A 20,837-nucleotide genomic window follows, 5' to 3' on the forward strand; every position below is an offset into this window, starting at 1 on the left:
GACGAATCAACATTTCGCAAAAAAGGTGAATACCGCAAATATGGTGATGAATGACGTTGTATGAATAGAGTAAAGATGAATGTTCATGTGCATACCAAAATCCTCACCTTGGGCGTGGAGGGCGCGTCGGGGAAGGGCGGCGCCGGGTCGCGCGCGTGCGCGTGCTTCAGCGGCGGCGGACGCTCCTCCGACACGCTAGAGGGCGACACTGGCCGCTCTGGAAATATACATCAAACTTAAATTCCCTTGCACGCACACAAAAATCCTATGTCTCCGATTGACGTCATATTTTATGGGAAAACAGCAATATTTTATAAAACGCTGTAAACCGCACACACCCGGAAACCAGCCTATCGTTCTCCAATTGTATACATATTCCATTAACCCAAAAGACAACAATAGCTGTCCAATCCTTAAGTTTCGTTTGAAACACTGTTGGCAGCTACATCGACGACGGTTTACTAATGTATTGCCAAAAATCGTTTCCCAAAGTATTACTTCCCAAACTATTTTACGCAAATTATCATTTGGCAAAATTTCATTTCGCAAATTTTCATAATCCAACCTAACCTAACCCAACCTAGTACGTCATTTTCATTTCGCAAATATGGGGTTGGGAAATGAAATGGTTGCGAAGTTAAAAACTTGCTAAAATTTCATTTGGGAAATGAAACTGATGCCATAAGTTTGTTGGGAAGTGAAATTTGGCGAAAAATATTTTGGCTAAACGGCGGTATCCCATCGACGACAGCTGATAATACGAGTAGGGAGCGGATTTTAAGGATCGTCTGACGCCTGCTCAAAAAATAATTTAGAAACTCTCAATGCCATCCCCAATATTACAGTCCAAAGCAGTTGTGAGATCACAGCCTATATCTTCAACGCAGAAACGCAAGAGCAGCCCCTCGTACTCCATAAATGCAGACATAATCTTTCTAAGGAATCCATCCAAAATTTAACTTACCTTTTTCCTCATCATGTGTCCCGTTCGTTCCATTAGTCCCGTTGCTGTGACCATTCATGCCATTGTGTCCATGAACTCCGTTCCCGTTGACCCCGTTAACCCCGTTCTCCTGCGTCTCATCGGAGTCCGCGTCGCTGGCGGCCGTGTCGAAGCCCAGCCCGACGATGGCGCGCGGGATGTCGGCGTCGTCTTTGAGCCAGGGGTGCTCCAGGCACTCTTCCACTGTAAGACGACCCCTGGAAAAGTTGTCACCGTTAGTATGAATCCTGGAACACGAAACAACTGAGAACAAATACAGGAGCATTTCACGAGACTGTCTACCGTTTTCCCGTACATGTACAAACGCGTATTTTCTGAACTGTCACAAAAATGGTCAGTAAATAATCATCGACTGTCGAAATGTAAAACACGAAATAAAAAGCGTTTGTACGGGACAGCTTATAATTATTATTTTTTCATTTTCCGGGATAAAGTGTAGTGGGAATTTTAGATAATACAAGATATATACAAAACAGGAGTTATACCAAAGGATTTCCAAGTCAGTAAAACTCTCACATTGCCCAAAAAACCGAACGCATTAAAATGCGAAGAACACAGGACACTAAGCTTAATCTCACAGGCATCGAAGATACTATTGAAAATTATACAAAATAGAATTAGAACAGTCCACCGTGTGTCCCGTGGCATTGTATCTCGGGAGAGTCAGCTGGCCACCTAAGCTAGTTGCCCAATTTGAGGAGAAACCAAGAGACAGAATAAGAGAAGAAGACTCACTTAGGATACACGACAAGTGTGTCCCTGATGAACTGCATGGCCCTCTGCGAGTCTCCTTTGAATAAGTCCCTCGGGAAGCTGAGCTGGCACTGCGCACCGTTCAGGGAGGTCTCCTGCTTGAGATACCATGAAAAAAGACAAGTAAACTCACATAGGATCCGCGACACGTGTGTCTCTGATAAACTGCATGGCCCTCTGCGAGTCTCCTCTGAACAAGTCCCTCGGGAAGCTGAGCTGGCACTGCGCACCGTTCAGAGAGGTCTCCTGCCTGAGATACCAAAAGAGTAGATACTCACTTAGGATCCACGACAAATGTGTCCCTGATAAACTGCATGGCTCCTTTGCGAGACCCCGCGGAACAAATCCCTCGGGAAGCTGAGCTGGCACTGCGCGATGTTCAGGTAGGTCTTCTGCATGAGATACAAAGAGAGTAGATAGTTAGACTCACTTAGGATCCACGACAAGTGTATCCCTGATAAACTGCATGGCCCTCTGCGAGACTCCTCGGAACAAGTCCCTCGGGAAGCTGAGCTGGCACTGCGCGATGTTCAGGTAGGTCTCCTGCTTGGTCTCGCCCGCGAAGGGTGAGTAGCCGCTGACGAGCACGTAGGCCAGCACGCCCACCGACCACATGTCGGCGGCTAAGGACAGCGGCTCGTACGAGAGGATTTCTGGCGCTGGAAAGATAAGGAAAGATCGTATTAAAGCTGCAGATTATTACAGACATTTTACCGAGATAACTGCTTTATGGCTTGCGCATCTTTTTGGTTTTTACCCAAAATATATTGGATTTATTGATTTTGAAAGGTTTAAGTATACAAAAACTAATGGCGTGAGAGAAAAATAGATCGTAGCAGAAGCAAGAGCTCACCGCTTGAGTTGTTTTAGTTTATTGGCTAGTTATATGGCGCCCGCTTAAGTGGCTAATATGGAGTATAAAAACCGGCCAAGTGCGAGTCTGACTCGCGCACTAAGGGTTCCATACCATTACGCAAAAACAGCAAAAAAATCACGTTTGTTGTATGGGAGCCCCACTTAAATATTTATTTTATTCTGTTTTTAGTATTTGTTGTTATAGCGGCAACAGAAATGCATGATCTGTGAAAATTTCAACTGCCTAGCTATCACGGTTCATGAGATACAGTCTGGTGACAGGCGGACAGACAGACAGACAGACAGCGGAGTCTTAGTAATAGGTTCCCGTTTTTACCCTTTGGGTACGGAACCCTAAAAAGGAGCAAAATCTCTATGTATGAAAAGTGTCCATTAAAAAACATTAAATAGGTGGCGCCACAATACATCGAAGTGATATGTCATAGACCTAGTATTTTATACACCTAGATGTGCTATACGCGTGCGCCTGCGAAGGACAGAACATACGCAATGCGACAAAATTAAAAACACGTTTTAACATTCCTGACACCATACCAAAACAACCTACGTAATTTGGCCGGGTTATTTGTTGCCCCTCCCTCCCCCATTTCATCTCTATATTATTACACCTATATGGTTCATGTTATATCCATGAGCCTACCTAGCGCCACCGGAGAGATTAGGAACTATTATTTAAAGCTGAAAGCTGGTCACTTTTGCAACAGTTCTGCCAAAAAAGATTGTCGTCGTTTCTCTACCAACATTGTGTCACATTATGTGGAATAATAATTCCTGCAAACAATTTAGGCCTACGAAAGTCCACATTTTGACACGGTGTGTGTGTGTGTATTCTTATCAATGTTATGCACGTATCATACAGCTAATACGGGTATCAACAGCAACATAGAATGAAGTATGTGTATTGCTTTAGACCAAGAGCAGACTTTTACATTGCATTACTGCACGATTCCACAAAAGGCGCTAAAACAAGTGCAATAAGATCATAAAATAGTACAATCAGAGCAGGCACGCGTGAACTTTCTACCCCAGAATTTTACAGACCTATTAATAACTCCATCTAGACTAGATTCTATATGTCGCAATCGCGTGCGACCGCCGCGTAACTCAGCGAGGCGACGTCATCGAGAAATGTAATTAAGAAGTGTAATTGGAGCGAGATTTGTCTCCAACGGGGTAGAATTGATTGGCTGGATGGATTGTATTGATTTTCGATTTGAAAGTTTGTGTGGTGAAGTGATAGTGGCAATATAATTAAAATATATTTACATTTGGACAAGCTATAATTCAATATCCTGGCTTTCTAAAAGCCACATAAAGGTACTTTCCTCAACAATAATAATCTAGGGCAAGATCTCTCGTCGTCTTAACGAAATAATAGGAAGGCATATCTGAACAAATGAGAAACTTCTTGAAAATACGGTTCTTTGTATGTAAATATCCGAATCGTAAACCCCAAAGAACTTCATAATCATCACAACTTACCAACATAATCCCTCGTGCCCAAAATCTCTCTAACATGCGCTCCGGGCTGAATAGCCCGACTGATTCCAAAGTCGCAAATGAGTAGCTCTTCTCCCCCTCCAGTGAGGAGTAGGTTCTGTGGTTTCAAGTCCAGGTGTGCGATGCGGCGTGCGTGTAGGTGTGCCAGGCCTTCCAGGACATGGCGCAGCGCCCGGCGCGCGGCGCCTTCGGAGAGACGCTCCTCCTCATCTAGGAGACGCTGGAGCTCGCCGCCTGCGCATAGCTCCAGGACTATGGCCACTTCGGAACGGGTCTCGTAGACCTGGAAGAGTTGAATGGTTAGTTTAGTGATGGGCGTATGGAAGTATGTGAGTTTGGGATGGCCTAGATTAATGTTTCGCAATTGGTGCTAGGATGTGAGTGATTGATGCCGAACATGACAGATAAAAGAATAGAAACATGTACTCTAGATACGGTCTAATTAGCTTATTTCGTAAGGAATTCCAAGCTTAACTTAGTTAAGAACAATACCAATATTTTTTTTCATCGGACAGCAACCAAACAAAGTCTTGTCCACGAGGTTTCTACAGATAGATGTGATTTGACGACGCGAGGGCATCCCGCGCACAGCGCTAAAACAATGAAATCATGTTGTATCTCCCTGGAACTTTCCGCGGCGTGTCTCCGTTTGACGAACTTGCATCTGAGGAACAGATGAAGGATCCTTACCTCATGTAGTCGCGCTAAGAGAGTGACTTCTAGTTGTATGTTGACAGTTTCCTGGAACAGTCAGCTGCGCGACTTCGTTTGCAGATGATCTGGGGCACGTCATGAAGGGGTCGAAATGTCCCTTACCTCATGTAATCTGACGACGCGCGTGCACCCGGCGCACAGCGCTAAAACAGCGACCTCATGTTGTATCTCTCTGGAGCTGTCGGCGGCGCGTCTCCGTTTGCGGATGAACTTAGCTGCGTACTCCTCGCCGGAGACCAGGTGGCGAATCTTGCGGACGGATGCGAACTTGCCCCTGGAAGAGAAGGTTCATTATTAGCATTATTTGTTAAAGAAACAAAGCAGTCTCCTATTTAGGTTAGATGGATGTTGCTTTCGTAACAACACCGATTGCGCCATTCTTGAGATAGATATCCAAATATTGTATGGAAATGATCACGAGACTTTCCGTTCGCATTTATCATGTCGATACCTGTTTACTTTTAAATAGGCGTTTGTCGATAAATGAGTGGCATCTTGACTATGGTCCGAGGCTCGCTTAGATAACGCAGGGAAAATTATGACGATTCTTAAATTTAAAGAGTAAATGGCATTTTACATTATTCTACTCATGAATTAAATTGAAAACCATAAGTACCTAGTTTAGTTGACACATCTATCGGCACGATTATATTACTAGTAACGACAACCACTATAACCAGCCATTCCACGAACTGACGCGTTAAATGTTCAACACATCATTTAACACTAAATTCTGGGCATGTTCCAGACATCTAATTACCGCTGTAACGTGTAGAATGCACTTACCGTTTGATTCATTTGCCAAACATTTAACCCAGTTGCATAATATTACTTACATCCCAATTTAAATGAAACCTGGTACACGGACCATATTGTTATCAGCCTCTGGCATATTTATTGCGAAAACATATAACAAAGTTGCATTACATTGATTGAATTTATGTAAGGAAAGTATTTGGACTTTATCAGCTACTGACATATAAACTTATTCAGACTTGTATAATATTTATATTTCAATTTACGTTCCAAACCATATTAGTAATTGACATATTTATTTTAACTGTTGTAGTAACAGCAAGACGATTAACTGAAAATGAACTTTATGCCTTCGAAATACAGTTTATGAATTGTCAATTGACGATAGTAATTTATATAGCTCATTTCAGCTCAAACCAGCATTCCAATAGCCTTAACAAAACGCGACCCTGCTCGGGAAATCGTTCCAATTAAAGACCGAGAAATGTTTAGAATATCGCCGCGTGAGTCACCCGCCTAAAATGGAGATAAACAATCCACCCCAACATGGCGACACTGCCCTTGCGATCAACGCAACTTACACAAGCAATACCAGAAATATCTAACCACTTATATAACTTATTGCCTTTGAAATACGGTGCACTATTATGTACATGTTTATGATGGCTAGTACTGCGTTCTTCATTAAGATTGCTCTTGAATAAAGGTCGTAAGTGACAGAAAAATTTGTATGAAATCGAGGCGTTTTCGAATAAACAGGGTGGTAGGAAATGAGGCTGGCCAAAGGACGGTGGACTAGTTTATGCAATGCTTTATCGCTAAGTAATTGAATTAAAAGGGCATATAGAGCGTTGTAAAACTCGTAAATAATTTTCTAGTTGTTTAACGGAATTAAATAAGTACCTAACTAGCCAGATATAATTTGCTGGTATACTTTGGTGTGATGCGACAAGAACTGCGAGCAGTTAATAAGGATTCTTATAAATTTTGGTACATTCTATGAAAATAATCGTTATAATGGCACTACCTCACTTTTTTCTATTCAAGTCGGTTAAATATAAATTACAGTTTATATTTTAAATTACAAATGGTCGGTTTCGAATTACGTATGACGTATCGAATCTACCTTGCCTAGTTTGCCTAGTTTAGGACGTCGGCGCCGGCGCCGCGCCGCGGGCAGCTGTCAACGCGCGTGCGCGGGGAAAGTGGGAACTTCGCCACCGGGATAAATCAACCTAGCCGACGAGTGTGACGGCTCGAAATTGGAGTTGGGGACAAATGGACACGCGACTAAAATTATTTACCTCTGTAAGAGTATTCATAGAAGTTTGTTTATTATTTATATGTTTAGTACATATGTATTTTAACTATGTACGTAATATATATGCATAGGCGAAAAGACGTTGCACCTTATTAAAAGACAGACTCATTTGAACTAAACTACAGAAGGAATTATCCTTATCTCATTATTATTCATTCTTATTATCTTAGTTATCTTTGATTACAAAGAAGTAATATTTTTTTTTAAACGAACGACTCCTATTTATGTGTTTTTTTTGTTGAAAAACGGTTGATGAAGTCAATACTTTTAGTTACAAGGACATAAACATACATACACATAATGCAAAAAACATTCCCTTAATCTAGTAAGTGATAATAATATATAATTAAATAAGAACATTAGCAATAGCCACCAAATACAGAACATCACGTTGATAAGCTAATTCCATCTACACTAAGAAAGTAAAACTATACACAGAACTGCGGTAAAAGAACACTCATAGAACTTGAATAAGTAATTGGGGTTAACCACGTGTACGGTAAAGAGGCCAATGTCAGCGCGGGGGAGTACAATGGGACCCCACTCACCCCGCAACCCCGTGCCGGTTTACTGACCCGGTCAGCGCCCTCGGTTACGTAAGGGTAGTTGTGTTTAACGTTTGTGGGCTGAAGTAATCAGTGTTGGCCGAAACGTCAATGCAATTAACCAGTACAAATTGAACCGTAAACTGTAACCGTTCGTTACGGTTTACGGTTCAATTTGTACTGGTTACTGGTTAATTGCAATTAACGTTCGGCAAACGCTGGAAGTAATGAAGAATGTGTAGTAGGTATAATATTGTGAAGTTTGTGAAGTAGTGCTTTGGAATGCATTCAATATTGAACTTGATCAGTCACATTCAGAGGTTCAGAGCACTTTTTATGAAAGTAGCCCGTTTTCTGTACTACGATTAGATAACATTATATATTATTAACATCATAATCAGCTTAGTTTTGGGTACAGGCCGCTCTTACAAGAGGGTTATTAAGGCTATGTTCCCCATAGGTACTATTTATCCCTACTACCTATCTGCCCGTCTGTTACCTCTTAACGCTTAAATCGCTGAAGCTATTTAGATGACATTTGGTATGGAGATAGTTTGAGGTCCGCGGAAGGACATAGGATAGTTTTTATCAATCATCATCACAGAAGCTGGTTTATTATATACTAGCTTTTGCCCGCGACTTCGTCTGCGTGGAGTTCGTAATTTGGGTAGCTTGTTTTTTATCCTTTCTGCTTTTTATCGATTTCTCATACAAACTTCCACCCCCGTTTTCACCCCCTTAATGGATGATTTCTGGGATAAAAACTACCCTATGTCCTTCCCTGGGACTCAAATTATCTCTATACCAAATTTCAACTAAATCGGTTCAGCGGTAACTAAAGAGGTAACAAACAGACAGACACATTTTCGCATTTATAATATTAAATAGTATGGATTCTACAGCCGCAATTCCACTGATACTGATACTAATTGGTTTCAGCCGTTTGACAAGACTTCGTCAATATTAATTGAACCCTGATTCTAACCATGAGGGCCCGCCCTTCAGACAAAATCGATAGACTTCTGCCCTAGTTATATGTAGGCCACGAGACCCGGATGTACCTAATATTCAGTTCAGAGGTCGGGATCAGAGTTCATATAGGAATAGTTTTAACGTTGGTTCAGTGACTTTCGCCTCAATGAACGTATTAAACATACACAGTGTGGAAAAAACTTAAAACGTTAGGTTAGCTCATTTTACGGAAACATTTGTTCCTTTTTATAAAGAAACAAAACTGCATTCAAAGATTTTTTTTAAATAAGCTTGTCCCGGGAATCGAACCGACAAAAAATTCCAAAAAATAAACACTCGCTTTTTTATTATACTAGTCGATACAGTTAATGCTTTAAAAATAAAAGAATGTTTCCTTTAAGTAAAATGACGAATGATGATTGTAGCCGCCGTGCAGGTTCGTTCGATTTGAATTTGAAGTAAACTTATAATTAATAGGTGCTGGTTACTTTACAAGGTACTACATTTGACGTAAACGGTTAAAAGTGTAGAAGTGGTGGTAATAGTATGGAGGCTGATGCGAAAGTCATTAAGCTAATTTTGAATGGTAAAAAGGTAGTCTAAATTTAGGTGCCTCTAATTGGCCGCGATACAGGTTATGTGGAGCGCTCCTATTGGTGCATTTAAATAAGCCTCCGCATAGTAAGCGAGCCCGACGGCTGCGTTTTGCTACTGCATTATACAAATAAAAAGTTGCGTTCGCAACAATGATGATGATGATGATGAATGATGTTGATGATGAATGAACTTAAGGTTTTAAGGCACTCCCTCCAGGGCCCATTATTTCTTTCCACCATACACGTAACAAATGGAATTGGAAAAAAAATTAAACCGTTGCTACTACTCAACGCTTCTACAGACGATGCAACAAAATAACACCCGATTTTAAATAGTTACCGGCTAAGTAGGAGCAACGAATTCCATCGATCGATCAAATGCCGCAATGTATCAAATCGCATGCGATTAAATTATCGGTGACGTTTAGACATGCCTTAATACCATGTTCCATGTTTGAATTATCTATCAAACCAGCTGGCTACTACAAAGTTAAGTAGATAACATACAATAAAAACCTGGGTAAAAGCCGCCATAACACATGTCAATACTTCTTTGCCCTTATTAGTTACCTAACTTGATTTTGCAACATTGTAAAGGAACCTAAAAACATTGCAGATTTCTAAGACTCGATGCACAAGAAACAACAGATTCGCATGCATCTCTGAACCGGATTTTTACCTTATTAGATGGACAGCGTCAAAATTATGTACACATTTATCGCCTTATTACAATGGAATAAGGTACAATACTGTAGGCATATCTTTGAAGTTATAAATGTGAATGCCCCAGGCGGCATGCCAGAACCGGCAAAATTCGGCGAATCGCTAGCACCTGCTTGCCATCTGCTGGCCAATCCAAATCTCTCTATCATCCTGCTTACACCCATCATATCTAAAAAGGATAGAAGACATGACTGCTACAGTTTTCGGGATGACTTACTCTGAATAGGGCCGTACCGGTTTTTTTTTCTGGAGCGACCGGCAACACTAAGGACGCTGTTTATTCTCAATTGTGCCGCTCGTGATATTCAGATTTTTTATAAACGTCTTGGAATCATTCTTGTGAACCAGTCGAACATGAATCTTGATCCAAAAATGTGAATGGATTGTGGTTAGGTATATATAAAAGTTTTCTGCGAAGATCAATTTTTGGTAAGAACGCCATACGATATTTTTCTACTCTAGGGAGTAATAAAACTACCTACTGTTATTGCATTCTCATAAACCGAAATAATCCTGCGAAAGTGTGCCTGTATGTCTGTCTATCTGACCTCTTCACGCTTAAACCGCTGAACTGATTTAGTTAAAATATGGTACAGAGATAGTTTGAGTCTCGGGGAAGGACATAAGATAGTTTTTATCCCAGAACTCACCCCTTAAGGTGGTGAAAAGGGGGGTGGAAGTTTATATGGGGAATTAATAAAAAGCAGATTGGATAAAATAAGCTCCCCAAATTAGTCGCGGGCAAAAGCTAGTAATAAATAAAAATCGACCTAGCCTACAGTAAGCTTAATAAGATAAGGTTTGTGTTGTGGGTACCAGATGACGATATTTAAACACATTGAAAACATCCATAACTCAGGAACATTAATCTGTAATGAACACACAAATAAATACCCGTACCAGGATTTAATCCCGGGACCTACATCCTAGGCAGGGTAACTTCCGACTAGGCTAGAATTAAAGAGGGGGTTTAACATTACCTATTTTAGCGTACACGAACCTTACAACACTTCTTCTCTCGTGTCGAGGTTCCCCTAAACAGTGCATGCCCAGAAAGCAGTGGTGCTGACAGCCCGGACCGTGGCGTGCATGAGTGCGTGACCTGCTGGACTGCCCCGCGTGCTCGCACTCCTGCTCTGAATCTGACCTGAGAGACGCCACGTTCCGGGCTGTCAGCAACGCTGCTTACAACACATACAATGAGATAGTTCCAAGATCTTCAATTGCGTCAGTACCGTCAGCACAATACAGGACCTTATCACGTAAATAAATCGTCTACGTAAGCCTAAATCTCGGCCAGTATTTGCAACAGCTTACCTAACATAATTGCATTGCGTATACGTTCAAAGCGTTGATCGAATTGCAAAAAATGCCATTATAGATAACTGCGTTTTATTCGTTATTTTATAATTGAGAAACGCTATAAACCGTGTTTAAATGGAACACTTTAGTTTAAAATTTTGAAACGTCTGAAGAGCCCATTGATTTTATGGTGACTTATCTTATTTTTGTTATCAGATATTAGGAGCATAAAGACGTTTAGAGATAGGAATCTCCCCTCGCCGATCGGGCGTCCACTTCTACCAAAACAATGGCCAAGCAATTTATCAACGAGCATCTTTAAGCCTCTGAGATACACTTAAAATTATGTAACTTCAGTAGTAAACTACTGTTGCTTAATTTGTACTTTGTCTCAAGATTGTGAAATGATTATCTTTATCTACTAACACTGTATGTGGTGATTTTTCTCTTTTGTTATATTCAAAATCAGTCAAAATGAATCTAAATGTACAAAGTACTTTGATACAGCCACTAAGCTAAATAAATTGACTTCTTTGTATATTTTATATTTGTTAGATTGTTATTATGTATTAAATGTTAATATATTTTTCCTTTTTTATTGTGGGACGTACCTTATTACAATGTATAAATTATCGTTCATTTTTTCATCGTTGATTTTTTTATTGTGATTGACATCTGTATATACAATTTATAGGTTACTATGTATTATTTTTAATTGGTAGTCATCATACTGACTATCCTCATACTGTTTCTCTTGCCCCGAGCAAAGTAAACTATGTTTCTTTTACTCCACACGACCTTCGGTTTTATAAAGGCGGTTCCCTGAGCCAGAAGGCGAAAAATCTCCCTATATGATCATGTTTTTCTAAGAGGCGTTGATATTCGTAGACGTGGAAAAAATATATGTAGTTCTTGACTATATTATCTTTAATTTCATAGCTTCCGATACACGAATTATGACACTTCGCTCGATACAATTAATTCCCAAAATAACCTCTAACTCGGACTTTTATCCAACTTTACTCGGTTATTTATTATGTGATACTATAAACAAAAAAAGAAGAAAAAACAATCTTAACTTAAATAGTAATTTCATAGCTTTCGAATTTCGATATTGTAGGGTAACGTTTTTAAAATAAATAAAAATCGACAAAATTCGATCAAAATGGACACTTGGCGCGCATGCTCTTTCCCGTTCTTTCTTGCGAAATGTGACAGAGACAGCGGCAAACCGATGGAACGGCCTTAAACGATTGAACATTCACTCATAAGGCTTATAAGACCATAACATAGGTACTTTTCAAACATTAAACGGAACATGGAGAAATACATATTGCAAACGTATTCAATCCCGCATTACCATTTGATAAAACGGCAAGGATAAAACCAACTAATCATAACGATGCACCCTCTTATCTGCAAGTAGCTGTTCGTAACTATGTATGTATTTTAACTGAACAATATCAAATGGTGGCAGTCACTGTATACTCAAGTGTAATTGCTTAAGTTTATCAAAGTCTGTGTGGTCGGGGCTAGGGATGGCATTAATGGCATAAAGCGAAGATCCCGGGATATCGGGAATCGCGGAACCAGACCGGCTAGCATGAGCTGTTCACGCGCGCGAGTTGTTGTACAATCTCCTATTGTCTGAAACTCATTTTTTTGTCTGAAGTTTATGTGACTGAAAACTTAAAAAATAATAAGGTTAAAAATATAACTTGATTAGACGCCTTATGATAGAATAAATCTGCTAAAGTTCCATGAGGACACAAAAATATTATTTTTATGAAAATATTTTGACTACCCATCCCGCCCACATCACACCTATATGCCGACATGCCGCCGTGACGTGACCAAGGTAGCCGAGCGGTTTAGGCATCTGCCACGATTGCAGAGGACCCTGGTTCGATTCCAGCTTAGGGCACTATTAGAGGCCTTGATCACTTTCTTTCGTATATGACATGTATAGCGAAATCGGGTTTTGGCGCCCTTCGTTGAAGCTTTTTACCCAAAAGTAAAACTAAACCCGCGTCACACTCGCGTCTTTTAAAACTTTTTTTTTCATTTGCCATTTTGGCGCCCCCCTTGCCATCCGGCGCCTAGAGCGGCCGCTCCACTCGCTCTACCCTAGATCCGGCCCTCTCGTATACCACTGTTCTCCGTCGATAAAAGTCCCGCAAACACCGGGATCTAGATCTGCCTGCCCTAGCCAGAGCAATTGGAAGCGAAGCGCAAGTATTATTTACGATCAGCCTCATGAATATGCGAGGTCTGGATGTTGATAAAACGGTCATTTTTTCATATAAAACCGCTCGAGGCGCTCCGACAATGATATAAATCATATAAATCACAATCATCAAGTGATAAACAGCAGTTGAAATCACTATTGCGGCGAATGATTGAAGTCGGCGTGTTTTTAATCAGCGCCAAAGATGAAGTCTGTGAGGGAACATTGAAATGATGATTCGGCTAGCAGTGATGCAATAGACATTTTTTAGGGTTCCGTACCCAAAGGGTAGAAACGGGACCCTATTACTAAGACTCCGCTGTCCGTCCGTCTGTCTGTCCGTCTGTCACCAGGCTGTATCTCATGAACCGTGATAGCTAGACAGTTGAAATTTTAAAAGGTAATGTATTTCTGTTGCCGCTATAACAACATTTTTTTTATGAAATAGGAGGCAAACGAGCAGACGGATCACCTGATGGTAAGCGATTACCGCCGCCCATGGACACCCGCAACATCAGAGTGGGTTGTAAGTGCGTTGCCGGCCTTTAAGATGGGAATACGCTCTTTTCTTGAAGGTTTGAAGGTCATATCGGTCCGGAAATACTAAAAACAGAATAAAATAAATATTTAAGTGGGGTTCCCACACAACAAACGTGTTTTTTTTGCCATTTTTTGCGCAATGGTACGGAACCCTTCGTGCGCGTATCCGACTCGCACTTGGCCGGTTTTTTGTTTATAACTTAAGCAAAGAGCTTATGATTGAATGATTAGGTACCTGCATATTGGTTAAAAAAAAAACAATACGAAGAGGAGATTAAAACATTAAATTCTACTACTACATCTACATCGGGTCTTAAAAAATGCTATATTTATTTCTTGTTAGTATTGTGGAAAGCTACAAAAACTGTGTTTAACGCTATTAAAACACAAAAAAACAAACTTGTAGTTTTTACAGATGCATCGGTTGGATTATAAAACTCTCGATTACAGCAAAAACCAATAAATTAATGCATTATGTGCATCGAACGAAAGCGTTCACTTTCGACGCCGCGCTCATCCCAGAAATGTATGCATGCATGTTGGGAGCGCCCGTCCGTTTGTTTGTACCGTATTCGAATATGCGTGATGGATAAGAAAGAAAGTAATGTACCAAGCATTTCTTAGCATAGGCCACAAGTAGCACAACTTTTATATCTTTATGTTGATTTATTAGAAACGTGGTATTCATGCAATGGTAAATAAGAATGCGTTAAAACGGTTAAAAGATGCATACAATTTGGTTTTCTGTGATACAATACCAAATGACCTTTCAAGAGATATTTCATCTATTTATCTTTCTTATTTTCGTACGGGATTTAGCTAAGCAATAACCTATATGCAATATAGGAGTGTAGTTATGTTATTATCGAACGTATAATCTTGGTCCCAATCAAATAACTGATGATACATAGGATTAAGTAATGATAAGCCATCGATTGCAATGTACTTTTGAACTTCTTGACTGTAAACGCGCGTAAATAAAGCAGTGTCCTGCTTCGAAACACCAAAAACTATTCATAATACCACATCATTATTTTCACTCTCATTCAATTATGAACCGGTCACGTCAGATGGGAACCAAGTCTCGAAACGGAGCGAGTTATCGTCCGCATCAACCATCGATTACGTTGCTCAACGTCACTGCCAAGGACGGTTTTAGCCGGTCAGCGAACTGCGCTTGCGCAAGCGGTGTTCTCGGTTGTATACGGTAGCCGAGCCGTATGAATGGTGTGGGGTGAAATTGTTTATGAGTACGCTAAACATAGATAAGAGATGCTGTCCGCAAAATACCATCTTATCTTATCTTATCTTATAGTTTCGGGGGTCCTTACGGATACACTTCGACCCATAGGGATCTTTTGTGCAGTTACCCCCTAGGAAAGATCCGTCCGCTACTCAAGAGCCTTCCCCACCATCTCCATATGCCGGATGATGGACCTTATGGGTAGCTTTTTGAATTCCTTTGGTACCAGGTAGCCTGTTCCAAAGTCCTTCATCCTTTGTCTGGCGAGGGCGTGACATTCACACATAAGGTGTTCTATTGTCTCTTCCTCTTCGCCACACATACGACAATCGGTGTTGTCAGCGTGCCCCATCTTGGCCAGGATTCCCTTGACCCCGTAATGGCCAGTAAACACCCCCGTTATTTTTTGGAGTTGCCGCTTGCTAAGTTTCCAAAGCTTTTTGCTCCAAAATACCATAATCAAGGTTACTCGTCGAAGAGCCGATAGAAAACGTCAACAATCGAAAGTTAAATATTGTATGGAAATAGTCACGTGAATTTTCGTAGCATGTGTTTTGATGAGCAGTTTTGTAGCATGTGTAGGTACTGGCTAGGCCTCCTGCGGGCGCAGCATGGTTCCATTTTTATCGCCTGTCACTATGCCCGTCACTTTCGCACTTACATACTTGTTAGAACGTGACAGGCATGGTGACAAGCGATAAAAATGCGACCGTGCTGCGCCCGCTGATCTGATAGCTGAAATTTAGGATACGATGATAAATGGAGACGGAAGATGGTTATAAGGACTCCGTAAGTAATTTAAATAGAAAGCGAAAATTGTGCAGCGGAGTTAACCCATGATTGTAGCTTCTTTTCATTTGGAGAATAATAACTGTATTATGGAAGAAATAACAATACTTGTTAATTTCTTTAGCAGTCAAAGCTGGCGCCGGCGTCAGATCTAAAAAGGCATCGCTTAGAAGCCAATGTGGAATAATCATATTTGATGCCCGATTTGGTTGCGTGCGAGTGTCTTGCTGTGACGCCATAATGTAGATATTATCGGCAGTTTCCTGACATAGATAAAACTACTCTGTCTTAGAACAACGCCAGGCGGTTTAGCATAAATTACGTTCTCGCGCGAGTCCATTATACTTGAAGTCGCGCTAGATGTACGCGCGCGAGAACGCAACTCAGCATGAGAAGATTGAGAAGGCCAGATCTTATTTAACCTCTTAATAAACTTGCACACTGCACATTTCTTGCCAAACATTTTATCCATTTGAGCGCAGCAGTGCCCGCGAATGTTTTCCAAGCTGTTACTTATTTTGTCGAATATTTTAATTCAGAATTCTTATAGATTACATAAGCTTATATGATATTTACGGTATGATTCAGTTCTCTTGCGTTAGTGCGATTAAAAGTTTCGGGCGTTTATCTAAAGGCATAATACTGCATGATAACTATTTATTGTGAGTATGTGTGGATAAGGAGATCGAAACGGGACGACCTTGCCGACGTTTAATTGCTATAAGCAGTAAGATGCGCGGCCTTCGACCAGCTGGGCTTATTTATTAGTTTTAATGCCAGTAAATAAGGCTTGCCTACATGTATCTAATTATACTCAAACACACCCAACTTGTCAATAGAAAAAGGCGCGAAATTCTTATTTTCTATGAGAGATCTACGCGTCTTTTTTTTTTTTGCCGCCTTTTTCTACTGACAAACTGGCTGTGCCAGTGTATATTTAACAGTATAATGGTACCAAAACGCTTATAAGTACCTACTAAAATTTACTAAATTATTCTTTCCCCAGCGGCGTTAGCACGGTTGCATTTTTATCGCCTGTCACCATGCCTGTCACGTTCTAATAAGTATGTAAGTGCGAAAGTGACAGGCATAGTGCAACCATGCTGCCACAGGCCCAGGTATCGTTGGGAAGACAGCGTGACGGCGGATCTGCTTCAGCTTCGCGTCAGTAACTAGCAGGAAGTTGGGCAGGATCGGGACAGGTGGCACACTCTCGTTTCGGAGGCCAAGATTCTCTTTGGATCACTGAGCCAAAATAGTTATTAGTTAGTTATTCTTTGTCAGTGATTTGCCACCTTTGTTTCGTAGTGACTTCTAACTACGTAGTTATATGGAAGGAATATACTTGGTGAGAGAGCAAATATAATTCTTAATAAATAGTACTCTCATTTGATAGTTAGGATACGGTATATATGTAAAATTACGTAAGTTAAATACCGTTATACATATAAAACCAGTACAGATTATGAAGAAAAATCATAAAAGCTCCAGAAATAGCCGCGAGCGACGGGGTGCGAGTATTGATTCGTTTCAATAAAATCTCGACCGAGTCGTTAACCTTTATGGTCTATTTGCAGAGTCCGCGGTTCGATTCCCGGCCCTTAATCTAGGGTTACCAGTAACTTACTCTCCTCTTAAAAACTATTATCCGGACCACTACATACTCCGGAAGCAAAGAACTGGCAAATTTAAATGTGACTATAGTTATTTGATAATTGATCCATTCACACAAGGATGAGGAAGGAAAGTATTTTTTTAAGTAATGGGAGAAAAACGAGCAAACAAAATCGCCTTGTGGTAACACGGATGGGAGTACGTTCCATTCTTGAAGGTCGTAATTCCAAATCCTGCGGGCTAAGCACGGTCGCATTTTTATTGCCTGTCACCATGCCTACACCGTTCTAACAAGTATGTAACTGCGAAAGTGACAGGCATAGTGACAGGCGATAAAAATGCCATCATGCTGCCACCGATGGAGCTTTCTTTCTATATTAGGTACTTATCACATTTCTTCTAGTTGCAAAATTTCTGACATGTCCGGAAAAATTGTAACGCCTGCCGGGCTAGCACATGATTGGCGCGAGAGTATCTCGCCGCGACATAGCCTACCCGTCCTCCTTTAATTCATACAGTTAGTAAAAGACGGGTAGTCTATCTCGCGGCGAGATACTGTCGCGTCAATCATGTGCTCGGCCTACAGGGTATGGTAACCCTGACATCAACGCTTTAATGTAACCACTGGTGCAGAGGAAGTCATAAAAGCTCATAAACTGACCAATTGGAGGTAACTTCCACTATCACTATCTCTCTCACTCTTGCCGTGACCAAGTAAGCTTGAATGAGAAGTTTTACGACCCCGGTCGTCACAGTATAGGGGCCGGGTGCACCAATCGTTGGTACTCGTATAGCTTGACAGTCATCATTACGATCTTATTGTATGGAAAGTTTAAAAAAAGAGTGTCCTTTTGGTATTACCCTTTTACTATACATCACTCACACATCAGGTCCTAAATTACCTACTAAGCAGTTACGTGAATTTTTGATCCGTGATTTTTGGGTTCTGGGAAAAATTCGTTTATGCTCAGTCAGAGACTACGTATTGCGTGACTTACTGATTACGAAGCTGCTCACCGTAAATGCTGTTTATTCACCAAGATCTGATAATCGAGGGTCCCGTGATCTTCCAGTTTACGCAAAGCGTGAACTTAAATCACGGCGTCTATGTTCGGTGCGCGAACGCAGATAACGCGGGATCCATGCCTCGAGCGCAGGCGGCTGAAACCAGGGACCGGCCCGCTATCCCTTATCGGGGTTTTATAAGGGTATTGCATAAGGCTTAACTCACCATACCCTTTGCCAGACGAAACCCTTTGTTTTGGTTTTAAAAACCCTTATATAAAGCTACTACATTTGAGTAATCGGTAGCCCAAATACCCTTACAAAACCCTTATCATCCGCTCACCAACACCTTGCATATTGCTTATAAGGGTTAGCCTTATAAAGGGCTTCCCTTTTAGCATATAAGCGTGCTAATTTAAGTCGTCTACCTTGTTCATAAAGCACACATTACTTCGAATCCGAGCGATCGTCGGCGGCGACGGCGGCGTTCTTTGACTAGGCAAGTATTTTCTTTCCTTTTCATACACTACCGTAGATATATACTAATCCTGCCTCTTTCACGCAAAGGGAAACATTTATAAAAAGCGCTTAAAGATAAGGGTAACCCTTATTAAGAGCTAGCCTTATTTTTGGTTAGCTTTTCGGTAAGGGTTAGTCAAAGGTAAGGGTATGAATGGGCTTGCAGCTCAAAAGGGAAAGTCTTTCAATGTGTTAGCCGTGTTTAAGTGTCGCCCATTGAAAGGGTTTTATCGCGGAAAGGGTTGTCCGGTCCCTGGCTGAAACTGCACAGCCAGCTTAAGGGGCTACCCGAGGTTTTCATCGATTTTTGTCAATTTTTGAATCGTATCTCCTACTTTTGCACTCCATATAGAACTATAAAACAGCTATCGGTTCTTCAATCTTTTATCTCCATTTTTGTCTACCGGATTTTGAAAGTAATAAATATTCATTTATGTTTTTTTTAAACATTGTCTTTTTTCGTATCTCGATTGCTGTGAAAGATCTTACATATACGAAATCTACATATTTGGGTTCGTCTTTGACGTCTCTAAAAATTTGTCTAAGGTTTTAATTTTAAACTAATTAACACAAAAGTTATGGCCAGAAAACCAAATTGTTCAACTTTGATGCCAAACATCTCGAAAACAATGAACTTTGAAGTAAAATATGGGATACTATATTGCTTAATGCCGTTGCTGTTAATATGATAAGCTACAAAAAACATTAGAAAACTAAGGGATTCAGATCGAAGGTCATTGGGCCATGGAATCCCCTTAACCTCAAACTTTTCGTAATGCACGAAGGTTGATATTGGGCCGTAGCCGCGCCCGTCAGTTGACTTTGGCGATCAAAGTATGTATTAAGAAGCTTTTACTGTAGTCTCTTGAAAAAGATCACAGATGGAAATTTCTCTTTATCTGAAGCATGACACAATGTTCAATGGTTTTTTTCTCGAAGTTTCAGTGTGAAAGACTCAGCAAGGCAAAACTATCAGACGTGGCTCACTCCGCGATTTCGTCGCGTCGCTACAAGTACATGCGGCCCACACCAATTTTGGTGCCTGTCATACCTATGGCAATTGGCAGCCATAGTAGTTGCCCCGCACCGCTACGGAACGAACGCCTGCTCGCGCTTGCGCCACCTTGCCGTCATATCTGTCGCAATAGACGTGTTTTATTATAGAGTGAACCTATACACAGATACCTAGGTACAGATACCTACTTTTATTTATTTTGTGCTTTTTATTTATTCTGTGTTTATTTGTTCTGTGTTTTTAGTGAGGTTTCAACACGTGATTATTATAATCATCGGGTAGAACTAAGCCTACATAACTATTACACAATGTTTAGTATCTTAATTTAGGGAAATGAGATTCCTCATTGTTTATAAGATAACCGCTTTATCCCCAAACTTGAGCCGCTAGAGTAGTATCAGATACCGTTTTGTATCTAATCTAAGGTGGCGCAACGGTTACTTCGCAGCTAAATCCATACTAATATTATAAATGCGAAAGTGTCTGTCTGTCTGTATGCTCCCTCTTCACACTTAAACCGCTGAACCGATTCAGTTGAAATTTGACATACATAGGAAGGACATAGGATAGTTTTTTTCCCGGAAATAATCCCATAAGAGGGTGAAAATTATCTTAGTTCCACCCCAAAAGTGAGATAATTGATGCATCGCCTGACAATGATGTAACTATTATGCTCAAATTGAATTACATTTTCCTTTGCATTTTATCAAGGCGTTAGAAGTTAGAATTTTCTCTCAAATAAGGATATTAGGAAGTTCGTATAGGGAATCAATAAGAAGCAGATTGGATAAAAAAAGAAGCCACCAAAAATACTAATTCTACGC

At 40.7% G+C, this 20,837-nt stretch overlaps 1 protein-coding gene across 4 annotated transcripts in view; it reads right to left on the reverse strand.

The window, feature by feature from the left end:
- LOC134741946 (death-associated protein kinase related) overlaps window positions 1–20,837 on the reverse strand; it is a 287,758-nt gene that overhangs the window by 2,676 nt on the left and 264,245 nt on the right. The window contains exons 2-6 of one of the 4 annotated variants that reach the window (XM_063674835.1): window positions 4,949–5,120; window positions 4,115–4,415; window positions 2,187–2,415; window positions 965–1,200; window positions 96–208 (exon numbers count right to left, since the gene is read on the reverse strand). In XM_063674835.1, the coding sequence (XP_063530905.1) occupies window positions 96–208; window positions 965–1,200; window positions 2,187–2,415; window positions 4,115–4,415; window positions 4,949–5,120 (1,051 nt within the window). Of the gene's footprint in view, window positions 1–95; window positions 218–964; window positions 1,201–2,186; window positions 2,416–4,114; window positions 4,416–4,948; window positions 5,121–20,837 lie in introns of all 4 variants that reach the window. The other 3 variants (XM_063674834.1, XM_063674837.1, XM_063674836.1) reach the window with 3 other exon arrangements.

The sequence above is a fragment of the Cydia strobilella genome, chromosome 6 (genome assembly GCF_947568885.1).
Source record: "Cydia strobilella chromosome 6, ilCydStro3.1, whole genome shotgun sequence".
In the NCBI taxonomy this organism is placed as follows: domain Eukaryota; kingdom Metazoa; phylum Arthropoda; class Insecta; order Lepidoptera; family Tortricidae; genus Cydia; species Cydia strobilella.